Below are 25,831 nucleotides of genomic sequence, written 5' to 3'. Positions count from 1 at the left end.
GAGCCTAGACTAGTGCCTGGCATTAAAGTTAATGCTCCACAGCTGTTTGTTGAATGGTTGGCTGATAGCATTGCATGCTGTTCCTAGTGTAAAAAGTCTTGGGAAGCATGAGCTGAATTCTGGTTCTGTCACTTACCAGAGGTGCAACCTCTCTGCACCTCAGTTTTCTCATTTGTAACATGGAGATCTAACCTCAAATTGATTCTTGGAGTAAATGAGAAAATGTGCTGAATAACCCCCAGTTGCCATTTCCTCATTCTTTCCTGCCTGCTCTTTCAAATCTATTCAATGACCTCCCAAGCCAATGATTGCAGTGAGCGCTTCCATTTATTTTGGATTATATGTCATTATAAATATTAAATAAGACTTAAAAAGGACACCTCCGGGTTGGTCAGATGAAAGTAGAAAAGTTGTGTGTGGGGCTGCAGTTTAAGGACGATTTCTGCAGCCATCACGTGGTAGCAAAACAGTGTTAAGCAGTGCACGAGAGTCTGCGTCGACGACAGCCAGAGTCCATGCATCGAGAGGTTCTCAGTTGGGAAGGAACAAAGACTGGACATGCACGGGCCGGGAGGTGCAGTTCCTCGCTCTCGCCACTAGAGGTCAGGAGGTTACCGCTTCAGGGTTGGAAGACGGGCCCGTCGGGGATTGGCTAGTGCTGGCGGTGGGTGGGGCAGAGACCAGGAAGGGCAGTGGTGGAGGTGGATGCTGTGCATCGGGAGACCCCCCTGGTTACTGACGCCTGACTTTGGAATGACTTTTTTGGTGTCAAATTTCCCATCTCTGTGGATCTGATGGACCAGAGGAAAGATGCCAGTTTGGGGTCAAAGGCAGAGCTTTTTCTCTAACAGAGATACAATCTGCATGTGGTCTAGAACAGTGCCAGGGTTCTGGTTAAGGTTCTGTCACGCCCTGGGGGCGCTCCTGCCCAAGTGCCCCACCCTCCACTTTGGATGGCTGTGCAGAAGCCCTGCCTCCCTGTGGTCAGCTGGGACCATCTTTCAGGGCCAAGTCTACACCTGCGCAGCCTGGGGCAGTAGAGGGCCCTGGACTGGGTGCTAGGAGTCCTGGGTTCTTGTCTCAGCTGGGCCTCAGGTTCCCTATGTATCTAAGGAAGTCGTACTAGGTGGACTCACAGCCTCTTCCAGCTTTGTCACTAAGCATTTCCATGTTTTCACAGAGAGGCTGCGAGTTTCCCCTCTGAATGAGGCCCTCCAAAAGGCAAAGTTAACAAACCCAGAGCTCACCCAGACACAAGGGTTGTGAAGATTCATTAAGACCGTGCATGTAAAATTCTACACACACGCAAGCCGCCTTCTCAAAGATGGGAAAATCAAGGTTCCATGACCGGCAAAGGTTGCCAGGTACTGTGTGGGGGCTGGAGTCCCGCGTTCCCTGCAAACTGGGAAAAGGCTGATGGGCACTTGGTGGGATTCACATCATTGCCCCAGGCCTCAGGTGGTGGTGTGCTTTGTGTTTGCAGCAGAAGGGCCAACCCCTGTGAGCCCTGCTGCTACCATTGTTGTGTGTAGGCAGCAGGCAGGGGAGAGCCTTAGGCCGACAGCTAGCAGGACCTCTCCTGTGTGAGCCCAGCACCCTACTTCCCCTGAAATGTGGTGTCCAGAGCTCTGGGCTGGGGGTGGAACAGGGGCCATGGAGCCTGGTCTGCCCCAGCTGTGGTAAGGCTGCCAGGCCTTGAGCAGATCAACTTCCCTCTCTGGACTCCCTCTTCCATTAGTGCAGTGATGGGTTGAACACAGAAATTCCTTCATTATGCACTTGTTCATCCAAGATTCCTGAAGGCCCCTAGGTAAGCAGGAAAAGTCTGGGGCTTCAGACATGGGCCCCAATCCTTCAACTCCTCTTTGGAGGTCCTGACTCAGGGTATAGACAGGCCTACAGGCAGGGTGTCTCTCTCCTAGATTTCCCAGAAACAAGGCTCTGGACTGCTGCCCAGTATTCCTGAGAGGAACATCAGTGGCCATAGAACGGCCAGGATGTACAGACAACCAAATGGGGTCCCCCCACTATCTAGTCCCAAACCCAGAAGACTAGGTGTGTGGAGGGGTCAGCAGAAAGGAAGAGGAGGGTGAGGACAAGGAAGAATTTTTGCTTCCTTTCATGAAAAACAAGGGACCCTTTTCTGTTCTGATTACAGCTGACATGATGCTTATGCTGGGATGGAGAGGCAGGATCTATCCTCCGTGCTCCTCAGGAGAAAGTGATCAAAGGTGAGCCAACTAGGTCTGAGGACTGAACTTGACCCTGCACCAACATCACTTCCCCCACAGCTTTGAGCCCAGGCTGGCCTAGTAGCCAGTGCTGCGGATGTAGCAGGGCTGGGTTCCACTCCTGTCCTAATAAACCCTGCCCCCTAAAGAAACCCTGAGTCCCTCATAGTGCCCCTGGCCCATTCACTATTCTCTCTCCTCTAGGCCTTTGCAGACCATTCCCACAGCCTGCACTGCCCTTCCCCTTTGTCTGCCTACACATTCCACTACCCTTCAAGGCCTGCTGAAGGATGACTTCCTCTGGGAAGTCCTCCCTGCCCTCTTAGCAGTCAGGTGGGCCTGGCTGGCCTTGGCGTTCCTCACTCCCTGTTGTAATGGTTTGCTTCCAGCTCCCTGACTAGGCGGGGGAACTCCCTGAGGGCACGCCCTGGGTTTCATTCACCCCCAGAAGCTTGTAAAATAAGGGAAGCATCTGTCAAATGCCCACGTTCATTGGGAGCTTCACTAGATTCCTGGCTCCTCAGGTCAACTTTTCTCTACCTGCCCAGTAATGCCAGAGATGAATGGTTGTCGTCCTATCTCCAAACTTCTTCCCCCATGCCCCTCTTCCTAGTGTTCCTCTCAGTTCTCACTGGCCCCCCCAAGGTGCCCTGCACTCCTGTCCTCTCAGCCCAGGTCTCCTGTGACGTACCTCTAGTAGGGCCCTTGCCCCCTGGATGGCCCCATACCTGTCCCTGGGGTGGGTGCTGAGGCCAAGTTCCTCTCCTCCAACCTCTGGCCCTGTCAGGCCCCAGGGGCTGAAAGGAGGCCAGGCCCTCAGCCCTTGTCCCTCGGAGTGGCTGGGTCCTCCATGGCCTCCAAGAGGGGGCTGCAGTGGTTCTGTGTCCGAGCAGGTGTCCTGGGTCTCTCCCAACGTGGGGGCTGAGGCCCTTGGTGGCAGCTGAGGAAGCCCAGGGCCAGGCCTGTGTTGGGCCAAGTGACAGGCAAGGGTGGGTGCGGCGGCAGGTGGGGGCCAGTCAGTCGCTGAGCACAGCCCCAGGGAGTTCGTTGGTCAGTGTGTGCCAGCGTTCAATCCGCTTGTCCTTGTTCTTCAGACAGTCAAACCAGTGCTTCAGGCGCTCGCCCTTGGCATTGATGCCCAGAACCACACCACCTGCAGAAGGGGAGTCGAGAGGGCAGCCAGGGGCCTGGGGGCAGGGGCTCCCACAGGCCCATCTGTCTGGAACCAGTGCCCCTCCCCTGTCCCAGGTTCCATGCTCCAAGGCTGGACTCTCCACCTTGCCCACGGGGCTCTAAGGGTGGACAGTGGTCTTACTGCCATGCCATACTCTTGGCCCCCCAGATCAGGGCCGAGGGATCCTGCCCTTTCTCTGCCCAGGACCAGAGCAGTGCTGGATAGAGAGCAAGTGGCACATGTTAGGGACCAAGGGAGGGGGCCAGAAAGAGCAAGAAAGGGCAGGGCAGCTCTACCATGCCCAGCCGCCAAGCCCACCAGGGATTTGGGCCACAAGGGCTGAGTCCAGCCAGGAGTGCCGACTTGATACTGCCACCTCACTCCTGTAGGACCCTCCAGGTCTCTCTTCATCGCTGGGTCCTCCTCTGTCACATGGAGTTGGGCTAGATAAGGTATGAAGCCCCTCGTGTGCGGGGGCAGGTGGTCTATGGCCCCAGATTTCCCCAGAGGCCAGGAAGGAAGGCCTATGGTATGATTCAGGGCCACTGCCTTCGCTGAAGCCATGTTCTCTTACCAATGAAATCGTTGGATTTTCCGATGTCATAATCCCAAACGGTGACTTCCAGGGTCTTCTTGGCCAGGTCCCCATGCTTAATTTCATAACAGAACTCCTGGTGGCCAGAAGGGGAGAATCAGGGCTAATGCCACATGGCTAGGAGGGTTCTGAGGAATGGTGAGGGTGTGAACTGAGTGGGGGATGGGGAGATGGGCGGGGGGTCAGTGCACGGTGGTGGACAGTGGTGGGTTCTCAGCCCTCTTGTGCACGTATGCCTGAGAACCTGGCCCCTCAGGTCCTCTTCACTCCAGCCTACCCACCCCTTTGTCACTGAAGTCTCTCTCAAGATCCCCAAGAGCCTCCTTCTTGCCAAATCAACTCACATTTGACAGCCTTGGTGTGCTTCACTTCTCTTGGGTCTAGTTCTGCTGACCAGTGCCTTCTTTGTGGACTCACCCCCCTCCCCCCCGAAGCATCTTCTCGGCCACCTCTGTCTGCCCCTGCATTGCTCAGGCTCTGCCCGAGGCCCCTCTGCTCCTTGCCCAGAGCTTCCTCCATCTCCCTCACACCTCCCACTCCTGCTGCTGGGTGTCTCCACTTTCAGCTCCACATCCAGTGTGGCCACAATCCTGTCAGTTTCATCCTCTGAAGATCTTTCTAGGCTGCCTCCTCCCCTCTGTTTGCACTACCTTGGCCTGGTTCAGCCTGGCTTGTGCTTCTTCCTGCCTCCCACAGCTGAGGTCTCTCCTGTCAGCCCCTCCCCGCCCTCTCTTCCCACTTTCCAAGCTGTGACCCTTGAGAACCCAATCCCTCCTGGGCCTCCCGTGGCTTTGCCAGACCCTGTACCTCGTTGAACTCTGGATTCAGGGTCTTCTTCTTTACTGCTGTCTTATGTTTGGATTTCTTGTCCACATCTGGCTTCAGGTATCTGGAATTATAACCGATGGATAGAAAGGCAGAGGGTGGGGAGAGGCTGTGGGTACAGGTGGAGCCAGCAGGGCTTGGAAGAACTTATCGTCTCTGGAGAGATACTTATGCTCCCCCAGCACTACTTTGTGGTAAGGTGGGCAGTCAGCTACAGCGGGAGAAGCAATGGCTCCCTCGTCACCTGGACTCCAGGCCCCTTCCTGGTGTTAACTGTGGAGCTTCTCTCCCTCTAGGAAAGAGGATGTTGCTTGTTTCTGCAAGTCTAATTTTCACGAAGCTCACATTTCTCACCAGAAGAACATTTTTAGCAGAGTTGGTCCCTTGTTAGAGTTTTTGATTTAGCAGATTTATTGGGATATAATTCACATACCATAAACTTCATCTTTCTGAAGTGTAAAATACAGCAGGTTTCAGTATATTTCTAGAATTGTGCAACCATTGCCACTACCTCAGGGAGCTCTGAGGAAGGAAAAAGTCTCCAACAAAACCAAAGTCATAGAAGACTGTGACTTAAGTGGCAGAGAAGTTCAGATTGCAGTTATGAGAAAGCTCATGAGATACCAGAGAACTCAAAGGCAGCACAGTGAGCTCAGAAATAGAATCTATGAACAAAAGGGATACTTTACCAAAGAGATTGAAACTATAAAAAAAGAACCAAATTCTGGAAATGTAAAAATAGATGAGGAATACATTAGAGAACACTGGACATAGAGTAGACCACTTGGAAGAGAGAACTAGCTAGGTTGAAGATAGAAACCTAGAAATGACTCAGGAGGAAGGAGAAAGAGAACTGAGTTTAAAAAAGGAAAGAACTGCCCAGCTGGTGTGAGCATTGACCTAGGATCCAGGAGATCAAAGTTTGGTTCCTGGTCAGGGCACATACCTGGGTTGTGGGCTCGATCCCCAGTGGGGGGCATGCAGGGGGCAGCTGATCGATGAGACTCTCAACATTGTTTCTATCTCTCTCTCTCCCTTTGTCTCTCAGAAATCAATAAAGATATATTTTAAATAAAATGAAAACTCGGCAAGAACTGTCTGACTCCATCAGAAAGAGAAACATAAGGGTAATGGGTATAACAGAAGGAGACAGCCTACTCAAAAGAATAATTGACGAGAACTTCCTAGGCCTGTGGGAAGAACTGGACTTTAGAGTATAGGAAGCTAACAGGATAGCTAATTATATTAATACAAAAAGACCTTCTCCAAGACACATTTTATTCAAACTGTCAAAAATTAATGACAGCCTGGCAGAGTAGCTCAGTGGTTGAGCACCTATGATCCAGATAAAGGTTCGATTCCCTGTCAGGGCACATGCCTGGGTTGCGGGCTTGATCCCCAATAGGGGGCGTGCAGGAAGCAGCTGATCTATGACTGAAAACAAAAGGTAAAATGGCTGTAGCAAGTCCTCATATATCAATAATCACCCTAAATGTAAATGGACTGAACTTACCAATGAAAAAACAGAGTAGAGGGATGGATTTAAAAACAAGAACCAAAGACAAACATAGGCTCAAAGCGAAGGGGTGGAAGATGATCCTCCAAGCAAATGGCATCCAGAGACATGTGGGGGTGTAGCAGTACTTCTATCAGAAAAAATAGGCTTCAAGACAAAAAAGGTAACGAGACAAAGATGAACATTTTATAATGATAAAGGACACAATTCATCAAGAAGACATAACTTAATATATATGCACACAAGCTGGGAGCACCAAGATCTATAAAGCAATTACTAACAGACCTAAAGAGAGTAACTGACAAAAAATACAATTACAATAGGGGACATAAATACCCCACTGACAGCAATAAATAGATCATCCAGGCAAAAAGTCAATAAGGAAATGCTGGCATTAAATGACATTAGACCAAATGGCTTAACTGATATTTATATAGTGTTCCATCCCCCAAAGATGAACATTCTAAAATAAAATGGAATCTCAAGAATAGACCACATGTTGGGGGCATAAAACTAGTCTCAATAAATATGAGCGAAATCATACCAAGCATATTTTCCAACCACAATACTATGAAACTGGAAATTTACAAGAAGAAAGCTGAAGAAACCACAAATATGTAGAGGTTAAACAGCATGCTGATGAACAACTATTGGATCAAAGAAGAAATCAGAGGCCAAAATACAGAGACAAAACACAACATACCAAAATTCTTGGGATGCAACAAAAGTACTGAGAGAAGTTTACAGCTTCACAGGTCTACCTCAAGATACAAGAAAATTCCCAAATCATGTAATATTACAACTTCAAGAACTAGGAAAAGAACAAATGAAACCCAAAGTCAATAGAAGGAAATAAATGAAATAGAGAACGAAAAGAAATAACACTAAGGAAAAAAAAAAGAAATAAGTAAAATCAGAAATAAAAGAAGTTACAACGGACAGAAATACAAAGGATTATGCAGGAATTCGTGAAAGACTACACACCGCCACATTTGATAACCTAGAAGAAATGGACAAATTCTTAGAAGTATACAAACTTCCTAGACTTAATCATGAAGACGTGGAAGATCTAAATAGACTAGTCACTAGTAAGAGTATTGAAACAGTAATAAAAAATCTCCCAAAAAAGTTCCCGGCTGGTGTGGCTCAGCAGTTGAGCATCAACCTGAGATCCAGGAGATCGAGGTTCGATTCCCTGTCAGGGCACAAGCCTGGGTGGTGGGCTTGATTCCCAGCGGGGGCATGCAGGAGGCAGCCGATCAGTGACTCTCGTCATTGATGTTTCTACCTCCATCTCCCTTCCTCTCTGAAATTAATAAAGCTATATTAAAAACAAAAAAAGTCACCATTTTGGATTCAGGCTTTTTCCCACCATAAGAAAATGCTAGTGTCAGGGTACAGGTGGTGGCACTTTGCTCCCCTTTCGAGTCCCTTTCCCCTCCCTCATCCTCTGAGACGCTCTGCAGGCCTTAAGGAACGGCCAGAAGCAGCATCACACCCTGTGCCCTCTTCTGCAGTCTGCTGTGGGCAGAGCATGTTTTGGATAGCTAGCTGCCCATGTTAATTCATTTAGTCCTAATTTACACATTTTAACTGCACAGTACTCCATTCTGTGCATGTGCCGCATTCTGTGAAGCTGGTCCTCTGCTGATGAAAGCTTGGTTATTTCCAGGTTATCACTGTGGCAAGTGATGCTGCAGGTCTGCAGTAAACCACCCAGGTCCGGGTTTCTAGGATACAAAGAAGGGAAATGCAGCCACAGGCCACACAATTTTCTACTTGACTGGAATGGCCGACTTTCCTGCCAGCAGTTTATAGTCTCCTGAGCAGTTATAGCACTTCCCCTCACACTGGTCTCTAATCCACTGAAAATCATTGTTTTGCTAATGGTTGATGTTGGGGCCCAATTCAGTTTTTTTATGTGGAAGATGAGGAGCCCCTACCCCATGTGAAGGAACCTGACCTCCCCAGTGATACTGGCCAGCTTCCCATTACACCTGGGTGCTGCCGCTCCTGGAGCCTGATGAAGTGGAATTAAATAACAGCTTTACTGAGATAGAATTCACGTGCTGTACAATGTGCCCTTCAAAAGTTTTTTTCTTAAAATTGACTTAAGAGTGAGGAAGGGAGAGGGAGAGATAGAAACACAGATTGGCTGCCTCCCACAGGGCCCCTACCGGGGATCAAGCCACAACCCAGGCATGTGTGCTGATTGGTAACTGAACCGGCAGCCTTCTGGTGCACTGGAGGACGCTCAACCCACTGAGCCACACTGGCCAGGTACAGTGCACCCCTTTAAGGTATATAATTCAATGGTTTTTAGTATATTCACACAGTTGTGCAACCACCATCACTATTTTTTAACATTTACCATCCCAGGAAGAAGTCCAGTGCTCATTAGCAGTCACTCCTCGTTTCCCCCAACCTCCCCCAGCCCCGGCCACTACTGACCTGCTTTCTGGCTCTATGGATGTGCCTGCTCTAGACAGGTCATATAAATAGAATCACAATGTGTGGCCTTTTGTGACTGGCTTCTTTCCCTTAGTATAATGCTTTAAAGTTCATACGTGTTATAGCATGGGTCAGAATTTCACTCCTTTTTATGACCAAGTAATACTCCACTGTGCGGATAGACCACACTTTGTTTATTGACCAGCTGATGGACATTTAGGTTGTTTCCACCTTTTGTCTATTGTGAATAATGCGACTATGAACATTTGTGTACATGGTTTTGTGGGGACATGTGTTTTTTAGTTCTTGGGTATATACCTCGGAGTGGAATTGCTGGGTCATGTGGTAAGCCCATGCTTAACCTTCTGAGTAACTGCCAGACTGTTTTCCAAAGTGTCTGCACCATTTTCATCAACTGACTTAAAAAGCAACAGAAATTTGATAGTGACCAGTGGAAACAGTAGCCCCAGAGATGTGTCATGTGGCAGCATGGGCCTCCCTGTGGTGTCAAGACATCCCCGTGGCTTCTGTCACCTGGACCATCTATCTCACCCTCCCTCAGGCCAGGCCCATCCCAACTGCTCTGTTCCTCTGACTGAAGAGGAAAACTTTCTGCTGAGCCAAGTTTCTCCTCCTGCCCAGTCCTACCCTTTGAGAGTCTCACTGAATACAGACTAACACCCATCTTTTGTGGAGGGCCCAAAGCCCTGATGGTGGTCACTGCAACACCTGCTTCATCCCCACCTGAAGGGCCACCAGCTCCTGCCTGCCTTAGAGCTAGAGCACAGCCTATCTGGGCACAGATTCACCACTCGGGCCCAGGTTGCCTTGCACAGCCCGAGTTAGTGTCTCTCCCCAGCGCCACCATGAGCTCCTGCTGACGGGACTGGGTGGACCCTTATCTGCACCTGTGGCACCAGTGCAGGGCTGGGCACATGTGGGCAGCACTAAATTTTGGCAGAATTCCTTGTCTGGATCTCCCAGCCTCTTGGCATGGGCTAGCCTTTCCTGCCTCCTGCAATCTGCTTGTGGCGCCTCCTGTGCCCGGTGGACACGAGGCCTGAATAGGGCATCAGGAGATAACTACTGTCTCTCTGCATGACCCTGCAGTCACAACTTCTACAGGCTTCAGTTTCCTCACCTGTGAAACAGGGCTGGCCACACAACCTGTGGAGTTGCCAAGGGAGCACAGAAGAGAATTCAGCCTGTGGGCACCGTGCCCACCACGCTTCAGGTGCTCTCTCTGTGCTGGCCACACAGACTACTGGTTTTGTCACATGGACCTGACCCCCCCGAGGTGACGGGAGAAGGTGGCCGGGCTGGCCGCACACTCACGTTTTCACGTAGGGATCGGAGTAGCCGTTGGCGTCCATGGCGGCCAGGTGTGCGCAGCGCACGATGCCAACCAGCAGGCCCTGCTTCTGCGAGCTGTACTTGAGGGAGATGAGGATGCGGCCCCGCTCCTCCAGGGACTTGTCTTCCGTCTTGTCCACCTGTGGGGCGGGCAGGCACCGGACTGTCCTCACCTGCTCCCATTCCTTCCTGGGCCACCAAGCCAACCACAGGCCCAGGACAAAGGGAGCCTGTGGATGGTGAGGGGTCACCCTGGCCCCAGCCCCCTGAAGGTGCTTCCTGGAGCCGCTCAGGGTACAGGGGATGGAAGACAGACTCTGATGCATTCTGAACACTAGGGGGAGCCAGGAGGCAGGTGGGGGCCGCCCAGGTCTGTGTCCACCTCTAGGATCGGATGGCAACTCTAGGCCTCACTGGCTTCCCCACCCCAGCCAGCCTCACGCTTCTCCCTTCCTCACCCTCCTGAGATCACCCGTTTCCACATTCTGGCTGCTGCTCACGTGGACCCCTCTCCTTTACCCTCTGTCCACCCAGACACACCCTGCTGGAGCCCTGTGGCCCCCAAGGGTCCTCTGCCAGGCCCCTTTCAAAGTCTCAGCCATGTCCCTTTGCCCACGACTGTACCCTGCTTATCGCTAAAGGGATGGCTGCTGGGCCCTCGCAGGCAGGGGCCACGCCTATGTGTCCCTGGAGATGGGGCTCCCGTGAAGTGAAGGAAGGACCACCTTCCCCAGCTCCCCCGCCCAGAGCAGATGTGGGTAATTGGTCACCGATCACCAAGAGCTCAAGCGCAGCCTCAGCATCTTCCACACAGTGCTCAGTCAGGGGCGTGTGCGAGTTAGTACCCGTCTGCCACTCTGGCCTAGGGCCTCGCCAAACCATGACTCTTGTGTTTGTGTGATGTGTGAAAATTAAATATAAATGAACACAGGTATTTTCAGCTGTTTTTTCAGGGGTATGTGTAGGGGTCGTTACATATGAAGACCATTAATCTGTATCATTCAGTATTTACTGAGAACAAGTCCACAGACTACGTAAAATCTAAAATGTAGCATCAAAATGTGTCTTTGCTGCCAGAGTGGTCAATTCTAAGCTGCACCCCTGTGGGAGCCCTGGTCCCCGAAACCAGACTAACAAGCTCCTGGCAAATTCAAGCAAAACTCAGCAAAACCCCAATCATGCCCGTGTACAGGCCTGCACACTCACCACCCATGTGCACACTGTCACACATGCATTCCATTCATATGTGCCCACACATGCACATGTTCACATGCATATACATGCTCACACATGCAATGCGCTCACACACAATTCACATGCACACACACGCATGCTCCCCCCTCCCCCCAGTTGCTTATACCGGGGATCAAATCCCAGGAACACAACTATAGTAGGAGTTGATGTTGCTTTTTATAAGTGACATAGATCATTTGGAAAAACTGGGTTACCTGTGGTTAGTGACTAATAATAAAATAAAAAGGTCATATCCATCACACAAATGTCTATGAGTGGGAGAGAGCGTGACAAGGGAATACAATTTGATCAAGTTATGCAAGAAGACAGAGCTGGGATTCTGGAGGGGAGCTCTGGCCTCAGGTCGACTGTTCCCAGGGCTTGACCCAGCCAGGCTGCTCCGAGTATGTGGCCCAGGGCCCAGGCCCCACACATGGGGGACAGTCGCTGAACTTTGTTCTCTACAGCTTTCCCCTTACCCATGCCCCTGGAGGGATTGTCGCAGGAAAAGGATTGTACCCTGAACACTGGGCTGTTGGAGGGTCAAGGTTTCTCAGGACCCTGGGGCCTCCTGGCCAAACCCTCCCAGCCCTTCCGAACTGGGTGAAGGTGAGGCAGCTGATCAATGACTCTCATCATTGATGTTTCTATCTCTCTCCCTCTCCCTTCTCTCTGAAATCAATAAAGATATATTTTGAAAAAAAATAAAGACGCCTGGCTGGGCATGGCTCAGGGGTTGAGCGTCGACCTAGGATCCAGGCGATCACAGTTTGATTCCTGGTCAGGGCACATGCCCGGGTTGTGGGTTCGATCAGTCACTCTCTCATCATTGATGTTTCTATCTCTCTCTCCCTCTCCTTTCCTCTCTCTGAAATCAAAGACATATTAAAAAAAAAGAATAAAGTTTAAAAAAAAAATTAAAAAAAAAAAAGACATATTAAAAAAAAATGTAGCCAATGCCTTAGCCCCTGCCTAGCACCCTCCTGTAGCCCATCTCACTCAGGGTGAAGGCCTAAGTCCTTCCCAGCTTCCTTACTCCCTCACCTCTGCTCTCAACTCCTAGGACACCCTCTCCTAGGCTTCTTGCCTCCAACACGTTGGGCACTTCTCATACAGGGCTTTGTATTTGCTGTTCTCCCTGCCTGGAATACTCCAGCTTGCCTGGTGAGCCCTTTCTGGAGCACACGTCTAAACCATCAGCCCCTTTCACGCTTTCCTTCTTGGCCTTGGTCACTGTAACATATGATAAGAATGGGTGACTTACCCTGTGTTGGATCTGTCTTCCGCTCAAGTTCCACACGGGCAAGGATTTTTGTCTGCCAGGCACATAGTAGGTGCTCAATAAATGCTGAGCTACAGCAGGGAAGGCCCTGGACAACTGGCAGAGCATGTGGCCCACTCACCGGCAGCTGCTTCTCCAGGCAGATGCTGAACGTCTTGGTGTGGTTGGGCTTCAGCTTTTTCAGGGGCACTCGTGTCTCCCCGATGAACTCATTGTGGCGGAATTTGTCTTCATCGCACACGGAGATCCTGGAGGGCAAGGGCACGGCCAGCTCTTCAGACATACTGGGTGCTCTCACTTGGCTTCCGAAGTCAGTGGGGATTTGCAAGCGGTGGGTGGGGAGTGGATAAGGCTGGGGCAGGCGTGGGTGGGGAGGGAGTCTATGGCCCGGGGCCCTCACCCACCGCAGGGTCTTTCGAATCATGTCTTCGTCTGTGATCCCGTAGTAAGTGAGGGTCTCGTTCCACGTGGGGTTCAGAGTGTTTCGGAGGGTTTTTGTTCTGAGCTTATTTGCCTGAAGAGAGCAAAAAACCCGATCCTATGAGCATGAAAGTGCGGTGGGAAGAATAATGGCCCCTGAACCTGAGTATGTTTAAGGCAAAAGGGAATTAAGGTTGTTGATCAGCTGACTTTAAAGTAGGGAGATTATTTAGGTGACCCGGGTGGGTCCAGTGTAATCACAGGGTCCTTAAAAGTGGGAGAGGAGAGGAGAGCCAGAGGGGGGCGTGATGAAGGAAGAGGTCAGAGAGATGAAGACATGACAGGGCGGCCTCTATAAACTGGGAAGGGATGGGCCATGGCTTCTCTCGTAGAGCCCCCAGAAGGGACCACAACTGGTCTCTAGCTGAGTCCCCTGTGACATGGGATCTGTACAGTTCACCTCTTGAGAGGTCTGGGGGTCCCAGGGCAAGGGCAAGGCCCACATCTAAAAAGATGTGACCTTTCCCTTCCATGAAATTAAAAGTTAAACACCACTGAACTGTAAGACATGTGCAAGGAAGTCTAACAAAGTTCTGATCTTCCAGTGCTGAGGGTCACCTTGATGCTTTTGTTTCATAGCAAATTTTTGCTAAACATTATTTTTCTCTCCTTTCCTAGATGCACCACGCGCTTGTTCTGCCTGCTGGGTCATCTGGCATGGGAACCTGGGTTCTGTGGCCAAAAAAATTGGGCAGACACTGTCTACTCAGTCCCCTTTGTGGAACATCAGAGCAGCCCATCAACACACTAAAGGCTCTGATAAGTCCTGCAGTAAAGAAACCTGTTTAACAGTGTTTTCCAATGTTATTTGACCAGACTCCCCCCCCCTTTTTAAAAATATAATATTAATCTCCAGCAAAGACTGCTGCTTATAAAACGCTGGCCTAGAAATTCTCTGGAAGGTTTCCCCAACTCAGCAGGCAGGTAGTGCTGACCTGAGGTTCCTGGGAGGTCTGGACAGTGTGGGGCTGACTCGGTGCTCTGGGTGGAGGTGAATGGCTGAGGGCCCATCAGCTTGTTCGGGCTCAGGGTGTGAGAGCTATGGGCCTCCCTGGGTGCCTCAAGCCCAGCCTGGGCCCCTGTCACAGTAGGCAGAGCTGGTTGGCAGGCCTAGCTAGGGCAGACCCCCCCTCACCTTACTGGCTCCTGGCAGCAGGTGCAGCTTGACATAGGGATCCGCCAGCCCGTTGTGGTCCATTGGCTTCAGGCCCTGAGCAGAGGAAAACAGCAAAGGCTGTGAATCGGGGGTTGGGGACACGGCAGCCAGGGCCTCCAGGCCCCTGGGTCAGCAGGCATCCCTGTTCCCCTAAGCTGCCTGGCTGGGTCCATTCATGACCCTCTTAACAGAGGCCCCCTGGCACCACTCTGAGAATGGGGGAGTGAGGCTGACTCAGTGCTAGTGTAATCTCCCCTCCCCCAAAGGTCCTGGCCTAGGGCAGGCGTGTGTGGGGGGTCCGAGCAGCCTTTCTCTGTCTGTGTGCCTTACCATGGGGGCCAGGTGACTCACCTTTCTGTGAACGAGGCCCTTCCTTCTTCCTGATTCCCCTCCCCCCGAAGCCCAAACAAAACTTTCCTCACAGACCCTAAACCCACATGCCCGGCTGTCCACTCGGCTGCACGCTTCCGTCTGTGGCTGTTGAAAATGTTCTGTGTCCTGGAGACCAGGCTCAGTTTCTCTCCGGATCTGCCACAGCTCCATGCCTGCCTGTGTCCACGGAGGCCACGTGGCCGGCTGGCTGGCCACAGAGGGTCCCTCCACAAGATGGCAGCCCTCACTCACTCTGAACCACCGCCGAGCCCAGGGAGCCGGTGGAGCCGTAAGCAGACAGGGCTTAGCTGCCCTCGCGCCTGCTCTCGTTTCTGAAATTGTATTTTTTCCTTCGGGACGGTGCGCAGGGATGTAGGCAGGCGGCTGCGGCATGTGAGGCAGAGCCGGCAACCCCAGGACAGCGCTCAGGGGAACTGCTCCTTGGCTGCTCACGGCCAGGCCCGCCTCTAAGGGGAGGGGAGCTGAGCTCTTCTCCTGCCCTGCTCCCACCTTGGTGGAAAGGAGCTCCCAGGAGGGCACTTCCCACCCCCCACTGCTCAGCTCCTGGGAAGGGGCACACAGGTTTTAGAGCCAGGCTGGCCTGGCCGGGCCGCTTCTGCACTTATGAGCTGGGTAAAGGGGATGAGTTCTGTAGTCTCCTGAGCCTCCGTTTTATCATCTGTAAAAGGGGTTAATAGCTCTCCCATCCCGGGGTTGGAGTGAGAGTCGAGGAGGCAATGCTGACCAAGGGCCTGGACGGCAGGGGATTTGCTCCCCTTTCCCTACCCGCTACTGGCCTCCTCGGAAGAAGCCAGAGAAATGGTTGAGGGCTGGGTGGGGTATCTGAGCTCTGCCCTGCTCTGCGGGGCCGAGGCTTGGCTCCGGGCCCTGTGTGCACCACACCAAAGAGGAGGCCCTTCTGAACGCAAGCCCCTCGTCCCGGCCTCTTGTCTGCTCCCACGAAGTGCCCAGACTGGCGGCCTGTCAGTTTCCCTAGTTCCTCTGTGGATAGGCGGGGCCGTGTGTCCACGTGCGGGTGGGTGGGTGCCTGACCCCGCACCATCCTCCAGGACAGCACGAGGTACTAAGCACTTAATCCCTTAACAAGCACAACCGCCTCACAGGTGGCGCTGATTAACCCTATTTTACAGGTGAGCAAACTGAGGCTGCTCTGCTTACTCAGGGGGGAGGTGGCCGCACGGGTTCAGCGCCAGGGCATCTGGCCTCCTCCGGGTCCCCCGAGGGGCTCTGCCCGCCAGCCCTTCCTCAGCCTCCTTCCGTCAGGGCTCCTCCCCGAGCCCCAACCCAGCGCCCCAGCTCCTCCTGTGCCTGCGCCACCCCCTCCCCTGCAGAACTGGATCTAAGGAGGAGAATGACGGAGAACAGGGGAGCTGCCATGGCTCGGGGTCCTTCCATCCCCCACCTCAAATGCCTTGAGTGATAAACTCCTAAATGAACACACACGTGTGCACACAGGTTCCCAGAGACCTGTATACGCACACACGCCTATACCCCACTACACAGCTCCTCTGGGACGCAGGCAGGGAAGGTGGGGCACACAGCACAGGAGGGCCCGGTGTCCAGGATGGGGAGAAGGGATGGCTCTGGTCAGAGTGGCCTGGCAGCCAGTGTCCATTCTGTCCCCAAGCCTGGACGACCTGTATAAAGCTGGGTGGAGGGACAGGGGAAGGGATCTGTTCCTACTTTGCAGTCTGCCCTCCACCTTGGCATAGCTGGGGGTCACTAGATTCTCAGCTCTGGACCCAGGGGCAGGTCTGGAGCCTCTGCCACGTGAGGCTAAGCATACCCCACATCGCTGCCCGAGCAGCTCCCGGAGCACGGGGTCAGGGTCAGGGTCAGGGTCAGGAGGGAGTGTGCAGGTCTCTAGGTGCCCAACTAGGGCCCCAGGCCAATGTGGACAATACTCACCCCTGCCCTGGCAGTCCAGGTGTGGTGGCCCAAGCTGGGTGGGGCATAGCTGGGGCAATAGCAGGTGCCTGCCCCGCTGGGTGGGCAGAGCCATGGCAGGGTGGGAGGGAGGGGCAGAGAAGCTTGCAGGCTGGGAAACTAGGGGTGGGGTCTGGGCCTAGGCCCTTCCATGACTCTATTGGGAGGTTCTACTAGGCTGCACTGCAGCTCTTACCTTGGGAGAGACCATCAGCTTTGGCACCTTCCTCCCAGAGGGAGCGATGTGTGGGGGATGAAGGGAACAGCGCGGCTGAGAACACAGCTGACAAGGGCCAGCCCGAGGGGCAGGACCACCCACGGCTCCGGCAGAGAGCAAGGGTCAGGCCCTGACTCTAAGAGATTAATCCCCTGTGGCCTCCGGGTCCAAAGTGGGACAGTGGCACCCTTCCCTCCCTCAACAGCCGCCTCCCCAGCTCTGGGGGCCTCTGTCCCCTGAAAGCCCCGCCAGGCTTTGGTCCTTCCATTCGCCTCCCGTTTCTGTGATTCTGCTCCTTCCCCAAACACCTCCCTCAACACCTCCCTCGGCAGGGCTTTTAGGGCAGCTGAGACGAGTTAGGCAAACATTCCCTCCCTGCCCTGCTCCCGCACAGCACGACCACCACCAAGCCTCGGAACTCAGCCCCTCCTCCAGGGCCCCGGGCCTGGGGACAGCGAGAGCCCCGGCCTACCTTGGCCTTGCTGATGGTGCAGTGGAGGGCGTTGTTTTCCTGGTCGTAGAGGAGGCTGAAGTCCAGCGTGCCCAGGGCGGCTGTGGACAAAGCAGGGCTCAGGTCATGCATCGGCTGCACGGTGGAGAAGCATCACCCACCTCTGGCAGGTCGGACGAGGTGCCAGTGCCCACAGTGACTGCCATCAACTGGGCACCTACTGCATGTTCATCCCTCCACCCAGCTTTCCAGTTCCGCCAAGCCTGGGAAATGAGCAGTATTCTCCCCACTTTCTAGACGAGGGGCTGAGGCTCAGAGAGGCGAGCTCAATCACCCTGTCATCGTGAGGGGAGGCCCCAGTCAAACCCAGGTGGTCGGCTGCACAGCCCAGGCCCCTAAACTGCACCGTGGTGCTTGACCTGTGGCTGGTCCAGTGTGGCACCCACATGTACTGGGCACTCAGCTAAAGGAGTTCCTGTCCTTCTGCCCTCCTTGAGCAACTGACAGTCTGGGCTCCAGCCTCAGTTTCCCTCACCAGTTAAATGTCACAAGGATTATGTGAGACGGCAGAAGAGACAGGGCCTTGTGAGGCTGCAGGCCTGGGCAGGCTGATTGATCCATTCATGCACCTCCTAGCAACACTCAGGGTGCAGCTCCCTGGTCTGTGGTCTCTTGGGGGTCTGAGCAGGCTTTGAAGAGCCAGCCCCGTCCTCATGCTTTTATCATGAAGCGGGTGATTCCCAAGGGCTGGGCAGAATGCAGCATTAATTGGGTGCAGCTGCCACCCTCGGAGGCAATCATGGCAGCTGTGGCCTCCCATGCTGCTGTGGCTCCCAGCATGAACATTGTGGTGACGCAGACTCAAGGAAAGCTCAGCTTAATGGGAGGAACAGATGAAAAGAATTTGCCACAACAGAGGCTGGTGGGCCAGAAGCAATGGGGGATACCTGACCTTGATGTGAATTTTGGTTATCAGGGAAGGCTTCCTGGAGAAGGTGATGCTTCACTTACTCCATGAAGGATGAGTAAGAGTTGGCCAGTGCACAGTGGGGCTTGGGGAGGGGCATTCCAACCACAAGCCAGCCAGAGGGCTGGGGGCTGAGTGGCTGGAGTGATGCTGGGGGAGGTCAGGGCACCCAATGTGGATCTAGATCAAACTATGGCCCACTGGCCAAGTCTGGCCACAACCATCCATTTACATCTGAACTACAGATGCCTTCTCACTTATAACAATGGGAGAGCTGAGTAGATGTCACAGGGACCATACTGCTCGAAGATCCCTGGGCTCCTATAGGGGCCCAGGCCTGGCAAAATTTGGGGGCTGCAGAGAAATGGGCAAATTAAGGCCTGTGCACAAGGGGCTGCTCTTTATTCTGAGGTGATGGCACCGAGTCGTGTGTCTTGCTCCCCAGCTCCTAACACAGGATAAGGCACACAGCTCAGCATCTCTGTCCTTGCCTGGGGACACATGACCCTGGGCTCAAGTCTCGGCTTTGCACTTCCTTGCCGTATTACCTCTGGAAGCTTATCTAGCCTCTCTCTGCCTCAGTTTCTTCGGCAAGATGGAGACGCAATAGTATCCACTTTACAGCGTCATGCTTTCAAACACACCTGGGATATAGAAAGCGCTCAGTAGATAATTATAGAAGGAGCAGATCCATTTAGGTGACTTTTCTAGATAACTGTTCTTGCCCCGCTGAGACGCCTTCTGGAACGAACTCGTTCCAAACTGGATCACTCTCCTCTCAGGCTTTGTGAGCAGAACACACAACTGGTCACTTACACTTTTCTGAGTAACCTGAGTCATGGCTATGACGACGACCGGGGTTCTGTGTCACAGTCGCAGCACAGACACGGATGGGGGTGTGAGATGACGCCGCCACCGAGTGACCCCAGGTGGCCACGCTTTGAGGCGTTCCTCATTTTTCTGCCTCTTGCTTTGCCACGGGCTGGAAACTCCTGTTAAAGTGCTCGCACCTGCTGGCGCAAGCAGCTCCCCCCATTCAATAGCTACCTGCTTATTCTCTGGAAGCAGGTGAGGATACTTGTTAGAGCTGTGTCCGTACTAAGAGTCAACAGGCCTTGAGTGGAGCCTGAGGGACTTTTTCCTGAGCAGACTATGTTGCTTTAAGGCTAACTGTATCTGGCCTTTCGCTGCCTGTGTCCCCAGCTCCCAGTGCGGCGGGCAGGCGAGGGTGCTGTAATGAGGTAAACATCACCATGCCTCTAAACGACACACAGCCCGGGCCCAACGTTCTCCAGGCCCGTGCTTTTGTATTCTTTAAGTTTTTTTAAAAAAATATGTCTTTATTGATTTCAGAGAGAGAGAGAAACATCGATGATGAGAGAGTCACTGACTGGTTGCCTCCTGCACGCCCCCGACTGGGGATCGAGCCCGCAACCCAGGCATGTGCCCTGACCGGGAATCGAACCGGGATCTCCTGGATCCTAGGTCAATGCTCAATCGCTGAGCCACGCTTTTGGCTTTACATGGCGCTCAATCACACTGCTGTTCAGCTCACCTAATCCGTGGCTTGCTAACCCATTAGCCTCCCGAGAGCAGGGACCATGCCTCAGCCACGCCTGGGACACCAGCAAAGAGCAGATGTTCAATCCACGTGGTCTGTCCATTCAAACCAACTCTCTCCCGAGCTGCTCTTCGGTGTGATGCCCACATGTCAAAACGCACACTCTGTGATCTCTGGCTGTTTCCCAATTCCAGAGAAGGACAAGCCAGGGAGATGGAGGGGCCACCTGCTTCCCACTGGGAAACAGCTCCAGGAGCAGAGAGGAGCCCCTTCCACTGGGTCTCCAGACATCCCTGTTAAGGAGGGCTCCATGCTGCTCAGTGGAACTGACACCTGTTATCATTTTCGGAGAAGGAACATCATGCCTAGTGTCACCCCAGGGCGAGGTTGACAGATTTCTCTGAACTCCAATGTAAGTTCTGTAAGAAATAATAATTTATAAATAGAAGCTCGGTTACCGTTTTTAGTGACTTGCCAGTGGTGGAGCTCTCTCAGGGAGTTTATAGTCCAAAGTCTTCATTTCCCATTTGGAGAAATGAGGCTCAGAGAGGGGAGGTGGCCTGTTCAGGGTGGCACAGCAGAGCTGGACACGGAATCTGGGCCTTTCATTTCCATCCTGATAGCTCCTGCCCTAAAACCCGAGGCTTCCAAATTGTTTTATCTGCCACTTAGTTTAGCTGAAATCTCAGGAAGAGAAAGAAGAGAAAAGCAGAGGTGCTCTTGGGGACCACAAAGGACTTGACTGTGCCCTGCAGGGGGGCCTCTGAGTTGGAAATGCACCCTGGGCCTGTGGTGCGGGTGAGGAGGGCCCCCAGGGCAGGTGAAGGTGCTTGTCTGTGTGAGCCACTGGGGCCTGCCCTTGAGTCACTCAAATCACATGTCCTGGCTAAAGTTTACAGCCTTCGAAAAATAATGAGGGTTGGTCACTAATGGGCCTTTGAGAGTTGTCACCCGCTTGTTGATAATTATAGAGCTTTAATGGGGCTAATTCAGAGAAATCAAGCTCAAGCCCCTGTCAGTTTCTCTAAGGCTGAACATCCCTCTGCTCTGCTGATGGACACTGATGGCATTACTTTGACCTTGGTTTGCACCTGGACTTTCCTCACCCGTACACCCTGGGGAATAGGAAATCTGCCCTGTCTTTTTGTTTCTGTTTGTTTTTTGAGAAAAACAGCCTCTCAACAAGTTTTAAAAATCGATGGCAAGTGCCACAAAAATGATCAAGCCTGAGTTGAAAGCATTTTGTAGTTGGGGAAACTGAGGCACTGAGCTGGGACACTGCAGGGGCTACAAAGAGGAATGAGCCATAAATCCTTGCTTCCCAGGAGCTCAGAGGCAGAGGGTTAGGACTTTTATAAATCTATTCATCTCCTTGCTTTAAATTGTTCAAAGGTTCTCTACCGCCTCCGGGACTCATTTCAACCTCCTCAGTGTGGCATTCAAGGCCCTCTGCTCCTCTGAGATATGATGGCTTTGGCCTCATCATTAATTGTTTCCCCTTGCTTCAGCCACTTAACCTCACTGTTCTGCCTCTGCTGGGCTGTTTCCTACACCTCTGTACCTGTGCACACGGCAGTCCCTCTACCAGGGCACCTCCCTTCCTCCTTCCACTGTATCAGTCGGCTTCCTTCCTCCCTCCCGCCTCTGAGTAGAGCCTTCTCTGTGAGTGATCTCTGCAAGCCAGAGCTCTGCACTGGGTTCCTGCCTCCCTGTCCTCACTGCTGGGCTATTTGTGCATTTTGATTTCCATGAACTCCCGGATGTCAGACTGTGTCTCAGGCATTCTTAAATTTCCATGCCCAGCACAGTGCCTGACACAGAGCTGGTCTTGTTATGTTGAGTGCATAGAAATATGGTCTGGGCAGAATACGACTGATTCAAAGGAAGGGAAGTCACTGCCAGTGGGGCCCAGGAAATGCCCCAGCTGCGGGCCTTCGGGGCAGGCCTACCGGCAATTCCTCAGCCCTTTCTTGCTCTAGGCCTCCCTGGCATCAGTCCTGCCCTAGCCCAGACTGAATCCTGCAGGGCAAGCATAAGCATGGGCATGTGCTGCAATTCTGGCCAGTGAGGCAGAAGGACAGGCCTCCTGGGGACTCTGGGAGAGATTTCCTCACTCTTAAACTGAGGCATGGGAGAGGAAACTGATCCTTATCAAAGTTAGGGTCTTACTGCTACGTGTGATAGCTAGATCTGCAGCAGCCACCTTGGACCATGAGGGAGGTCAGCCTGAGAGAACATGAGCATGGCCAAGTGGAAAGACGAACAGAACCATCACTACTGGTGCTGCTGATGAACTGCTGCATAAATCTACCCCGGTGCCACCGACCTCAACGGTCCTCAGTGTTTAACACACTTTGAGTTTTCTGTTACTTACAACCCAAAGCATTCTAGTCACTCCAGTTTCGAAGAATGGACTGGGTTTCCACAGGTGGAGAGTGGGTAGGCAGGGAAGAGGTACATAAAGAGGGTGGCCATAGGGCCCATCTGGAGGGCAGCAAGCCTCGGAGTCCAGCTCAGGTAGGCGCACTGGGGACCACTGGGGAGTAGGGCACTTCTAACTCCAACATTCACTGCATTTTCTCCCCATCATTACTCCTCTGTTAGATCAGTTTGGAACATGTCAATTTTGTGTTTGTGCCTTGAGGTGACTTATAAAGGATGAGCTTTAAAGAGAAGAAAGAAAAGGCTGAATAAACAGCCTTTCACTCTTGGCCTTGGACAACAGAGCAACCGCCCTAATTTCTTTTTGTTAGGAGAGAGATAATCCAATAATTAGGGCAGCAAATAGCATAACCCTGGCTAAAGCTGTAAAGAACCATCTGGCTTGAATCATTTAGGCTTATCCTAGGGATCTGGTTGTCAGAGCCAAGAGGGGGCTGTGGCCTGGGGTACTTGGTGGAGAGCAATTCTGCCCCAGAACTTGGTCCCTCTGTGGGCAGGAGCCAAGATTTCTGTGCTCCCATGCCTGGGATGTTTGCTCAGCCACTGAAGGGATTCAAGCCCAGGGTGAGCTGCACCTTGAAGGGGCCAGGGGGCCCAAGCTGGCCCTGGCTCAGCCACACTCTCTCCTACCTAGCTCTTTTCAGCAGAGTGCACTGGTGATAGGAGTGTGACCAGCTCACAGCTCAGGCTGGCAAGGCTGTGTCCAGGACTGCCTTGTACCACTGATCCCAAGTGAGTCTGTCCCCTGCTAGGACATGTGAGCTGTCTGGGTCCAGGTCCCAGCCCTGTTGCCTCTCTGCTGCTAAGAGTGCTCTGTGAAGGACTGCTGAGTTGATGGACTGGAGGTGTGTCAGCTGGCCTGAGTTTTTGACTTTCTGGTCCCTTCCTGCCTGTGCGTTCAGGGGCAGCCAAAAGAAATGACCAAATTTCTCACCTCCTCATTTGTCAACCACAGGACCCTACGGAGAGTTGCCTGAAGCTCAGGCAGAAGCCCTGCCCTGCCCCTCACTCCCTTGAGCGGAAGGAAAGATGCTGGAAACAGGAACAAGTTCCCCATCCCTTCTGGAGGTGACTTTGGATTTGGGCATCCAAAGGGATTACTTGGGTCCCAGTTAGGGCCTGCCCAGAGGCACAGCAAGTGAGGGGGTGCGCTTAGCCCAGGGCGCCAGGAACTGGGGGTGGGGAAGATCCAGGGCACAGCCCTGAGGCCAATAAACTCTCCCAACCCAATTTTCCCCAAGCTGGCAGAAAAGTGGAGGGAGAGGACTGTTCCCTACCCGCATGCAGGGTGTTTGTGGGGGGGGGGCAGGGCCTCAATATGCCAGCCTCTGGCTACAGGGCTGTGGTCCAGGCCCAGAGAAAGTGCATACGAGGCAGTTTTCCCACACAGGCCTGGGCTCTGACCCACCTCAGCTGATGGCCCTCCGCCGGCTCACTCCTCCAGGGCCTCCTTAGGTAGGGCGATGAGAGATCTGCCACCCCCTCCCTCCTTCCACCCCGATAGTGCTGATAACCCCCACCATCAGCTTCCAGAGTCACAGTTTATGCTGGGGGGAACTCCAGAACCCCAGCTCGAGGCTCTTGTGAGCACCCAAGCCAGGCGCAGCCAAGCTCGCTGCGCTGCGCGGGGAATGGGGCTGGGTGGGCCTTGGCGACGCCCGCAAGTGACCCTCCCCCCGCTCCGAGAGGTCCACATCCCCGGCAGGGCTGGTTTTGCGGGTCTGAGAGTGACGCGGCTGGGCTACAGCTGGGCTGGGGGCCTGGAAAGCAGCGCTCCCCCCTCCCCACCCCCATCCGGCTCAAACCCATTCAGCACCCGGGAGCGGCCCCTACCGCCTGCGTCTCCCCTCCAGTCCCGGGCGGGTGGGGCAGGCACCCTCGCAGGCGGGCCAGGCGCCAGGAGCGCCCGCCGGCCAGGCCTCGGCCCCGAGGGACCCCAGAGCTCGCCTCCTCGCTGGGGCGCAGGGCTCAGCCCCGGGAGGAGGCGGCGCGCGGGCCGGGGGCCCTTCCCGGCCGGGGAAGCGGGCGTAACAGGTGGGCTCCGGCCGGCGGTGGGGAGAGCGCGGCGGCCGGGGTCCACGGACGCGGGAGGAGGGACCGCCAAGGTTTTTGCAGAGGACAAGCGGCCCCGCAGTCCTGTGGCCCTCCGCCCGCGCGCCAGCCCAGCCGCCGCGCTCTGCGGGCCGCGGGGCCCAGCCCGGAGGCCGGCCGGGTCCCTGCCCGCCCCTCCTGCCGCGCCGGTCCCACCCCCGACCCAGGGGCCGGCCCGCCGCGGGCTCCCGGGCCGAGAGCTACCGCGCAGGCGGCAGCAACTGGTGTCTCCCCAGGGCGCAGCTCCGCCCTTCCCGGGAACAAAAGCCGCCGCCCGCGCCCGAGCTCCGAGCCGCGGGCCGAGACGCGGTGCGGCGCGGGCTCCAGGGAGCCGGACCTCGGAAATGGGGCACCCCCAGGGGGCGCCTCCAAACTTCTCACCTCTCCGGTCCGGGTGCAGGGAGGTGTCGGGGCTGGGTGTGCGGGGCGCGAGGAGAGCTCGGGGAAAGGGCGAGGGGGCCGCGACCCGGCGGGGGCTGCGCGCCGAGGGGCCCGAGAGACCGCAGACGGGCCGAGGGCCAGCGAGGTCGGAGAGCGCGGGCGAAGCCGAGCCAGGGGAGAGGGCGCGAAGCCGGCGAGTTGGAAACTTACTGCAGTCGTCGGACTCGTAGCCGTCGGCGTCCAGCTCCTCCTCGGGCGGCTTGGCGGGCGGCCGCGCGGGGCTGGGGCCGGGGCTGGGGCCCGGGCTGGCGCCGTAGGCTCCGAAGAGCTGGTCGACATCCTCGTCGTCGTCGCGGGCGCCGTCGGACGGGCTGCGGCGGCCTGCGCTGGCCGTGGCCGGGCGCGCGGGGGCGTCCGGGGGCGCAGCGGCGCGGGGCTCCGCGGCCGGGGGCAGGCCCCGCGGGAAGCGGGGGAAGTAGTCGGAGATCTGCTTGATGGGCCGGATGGGGCCGGGGCACACGTCGATGGCCATATGCTCCTGTATGCTGATGGTCGCCTTCTCCCCGCGCCGCCGGAGGGTCATGCAGGCAGCGCGGTCCCGCCCGGGCGTGGCCCGGCCTGGTCCGGCGCGGCCCCGGCCCGGGGGCGGCTCAGCAGGCCCCGCGGGGCGCGGCGGGGGGTGCGGGCGGCGCCGGCGGCGCCCCCAGGACGGCCTGACGCTGCTGCTCCCCGCTCGGCGGCGGCGGGCGCGAGTGAGTGCCAGGGGCCGGCAGGCAGGGGGCGGGCCCAGCCCGCGTCACCCGGTAGCAACCAAGCAGTGTGAGTGTGCGGGCTGCGCGGGCGGCGCGGAGCGAGCGAGCCGAGCGGCGCCGCACTCCCTGGCACACCGCGCGCACGCCGGCCCGGGACCCCGCGCGCGCACACTCGGGAGGGCAGGGCCACCTGGGCGCCTTCCACTCACGCGTGGTCACAGGACAAGCAGGGCGCGCACTCCGCACGTTCCAGCCCGTGCCAGCACTCGCTGGGTCCCGTTCTCTCTCACAGGACACACGCAGCTGTGCAAGGACGTTCCACACACACGCAAACGTGTGCAGACACTTGGTGGA

At 54.8% G+C, this 25,831-nt stretch overlaps 1 protein-coding gene across 1 annotated transcript; it reads right to left on the bottom strand.

The window, feature by feature from the left end:
• Positions 1–1,254: 1,254 nt before the first annotated feature.
• Positions 1,255–25,410, bottom strand: DOC2B (double C2 domain beta). The gene is made up of 9 exons (XM_081162475.1): positions 24,936–25,410; positions 17,305–17,384; positions 14,276–14,350; positions 13,065–13,174; positions 12,782–12,908; positions 10,128–10,285; positions 4,808–4,889; positions 3,980–4,076; positions 1,255–3,384 (listed from the first exon to the last, which is right to left on the bottom strand). Exons 1-9 carry the CDS (start codon positions 25,306–25,308, stop codon positions 3,248–3,250), a joined length of 1,239 nt encoding a protein of 412 aa, XP_081018601.1. The 5' UTR covers positions 25,309–25,410; the 3' UTR covers positions 1,255–3,247.
• Positions 25,411–25,831: the final 421 nt, after the last annotated feature.

Source organism: Miniopterus schreibersii, assembly GCF_964146895.1.
Source record: "Miniopterus schreibersii genome assembly, chromosome: 16".
NCBI classification, from domain to species: domain Eukaryota; kingdom Metazoa; phylum Chordata; class Mammalia; order Chiroptera; family Miniopteridae; genus Miniopterus; species Miniopterus schreibersii.
The sequence above is the reverse complement of the archived record's forward strand: the minus strand, read 5'-3'. Positions and strand labels throughout refer to the sequence as shown.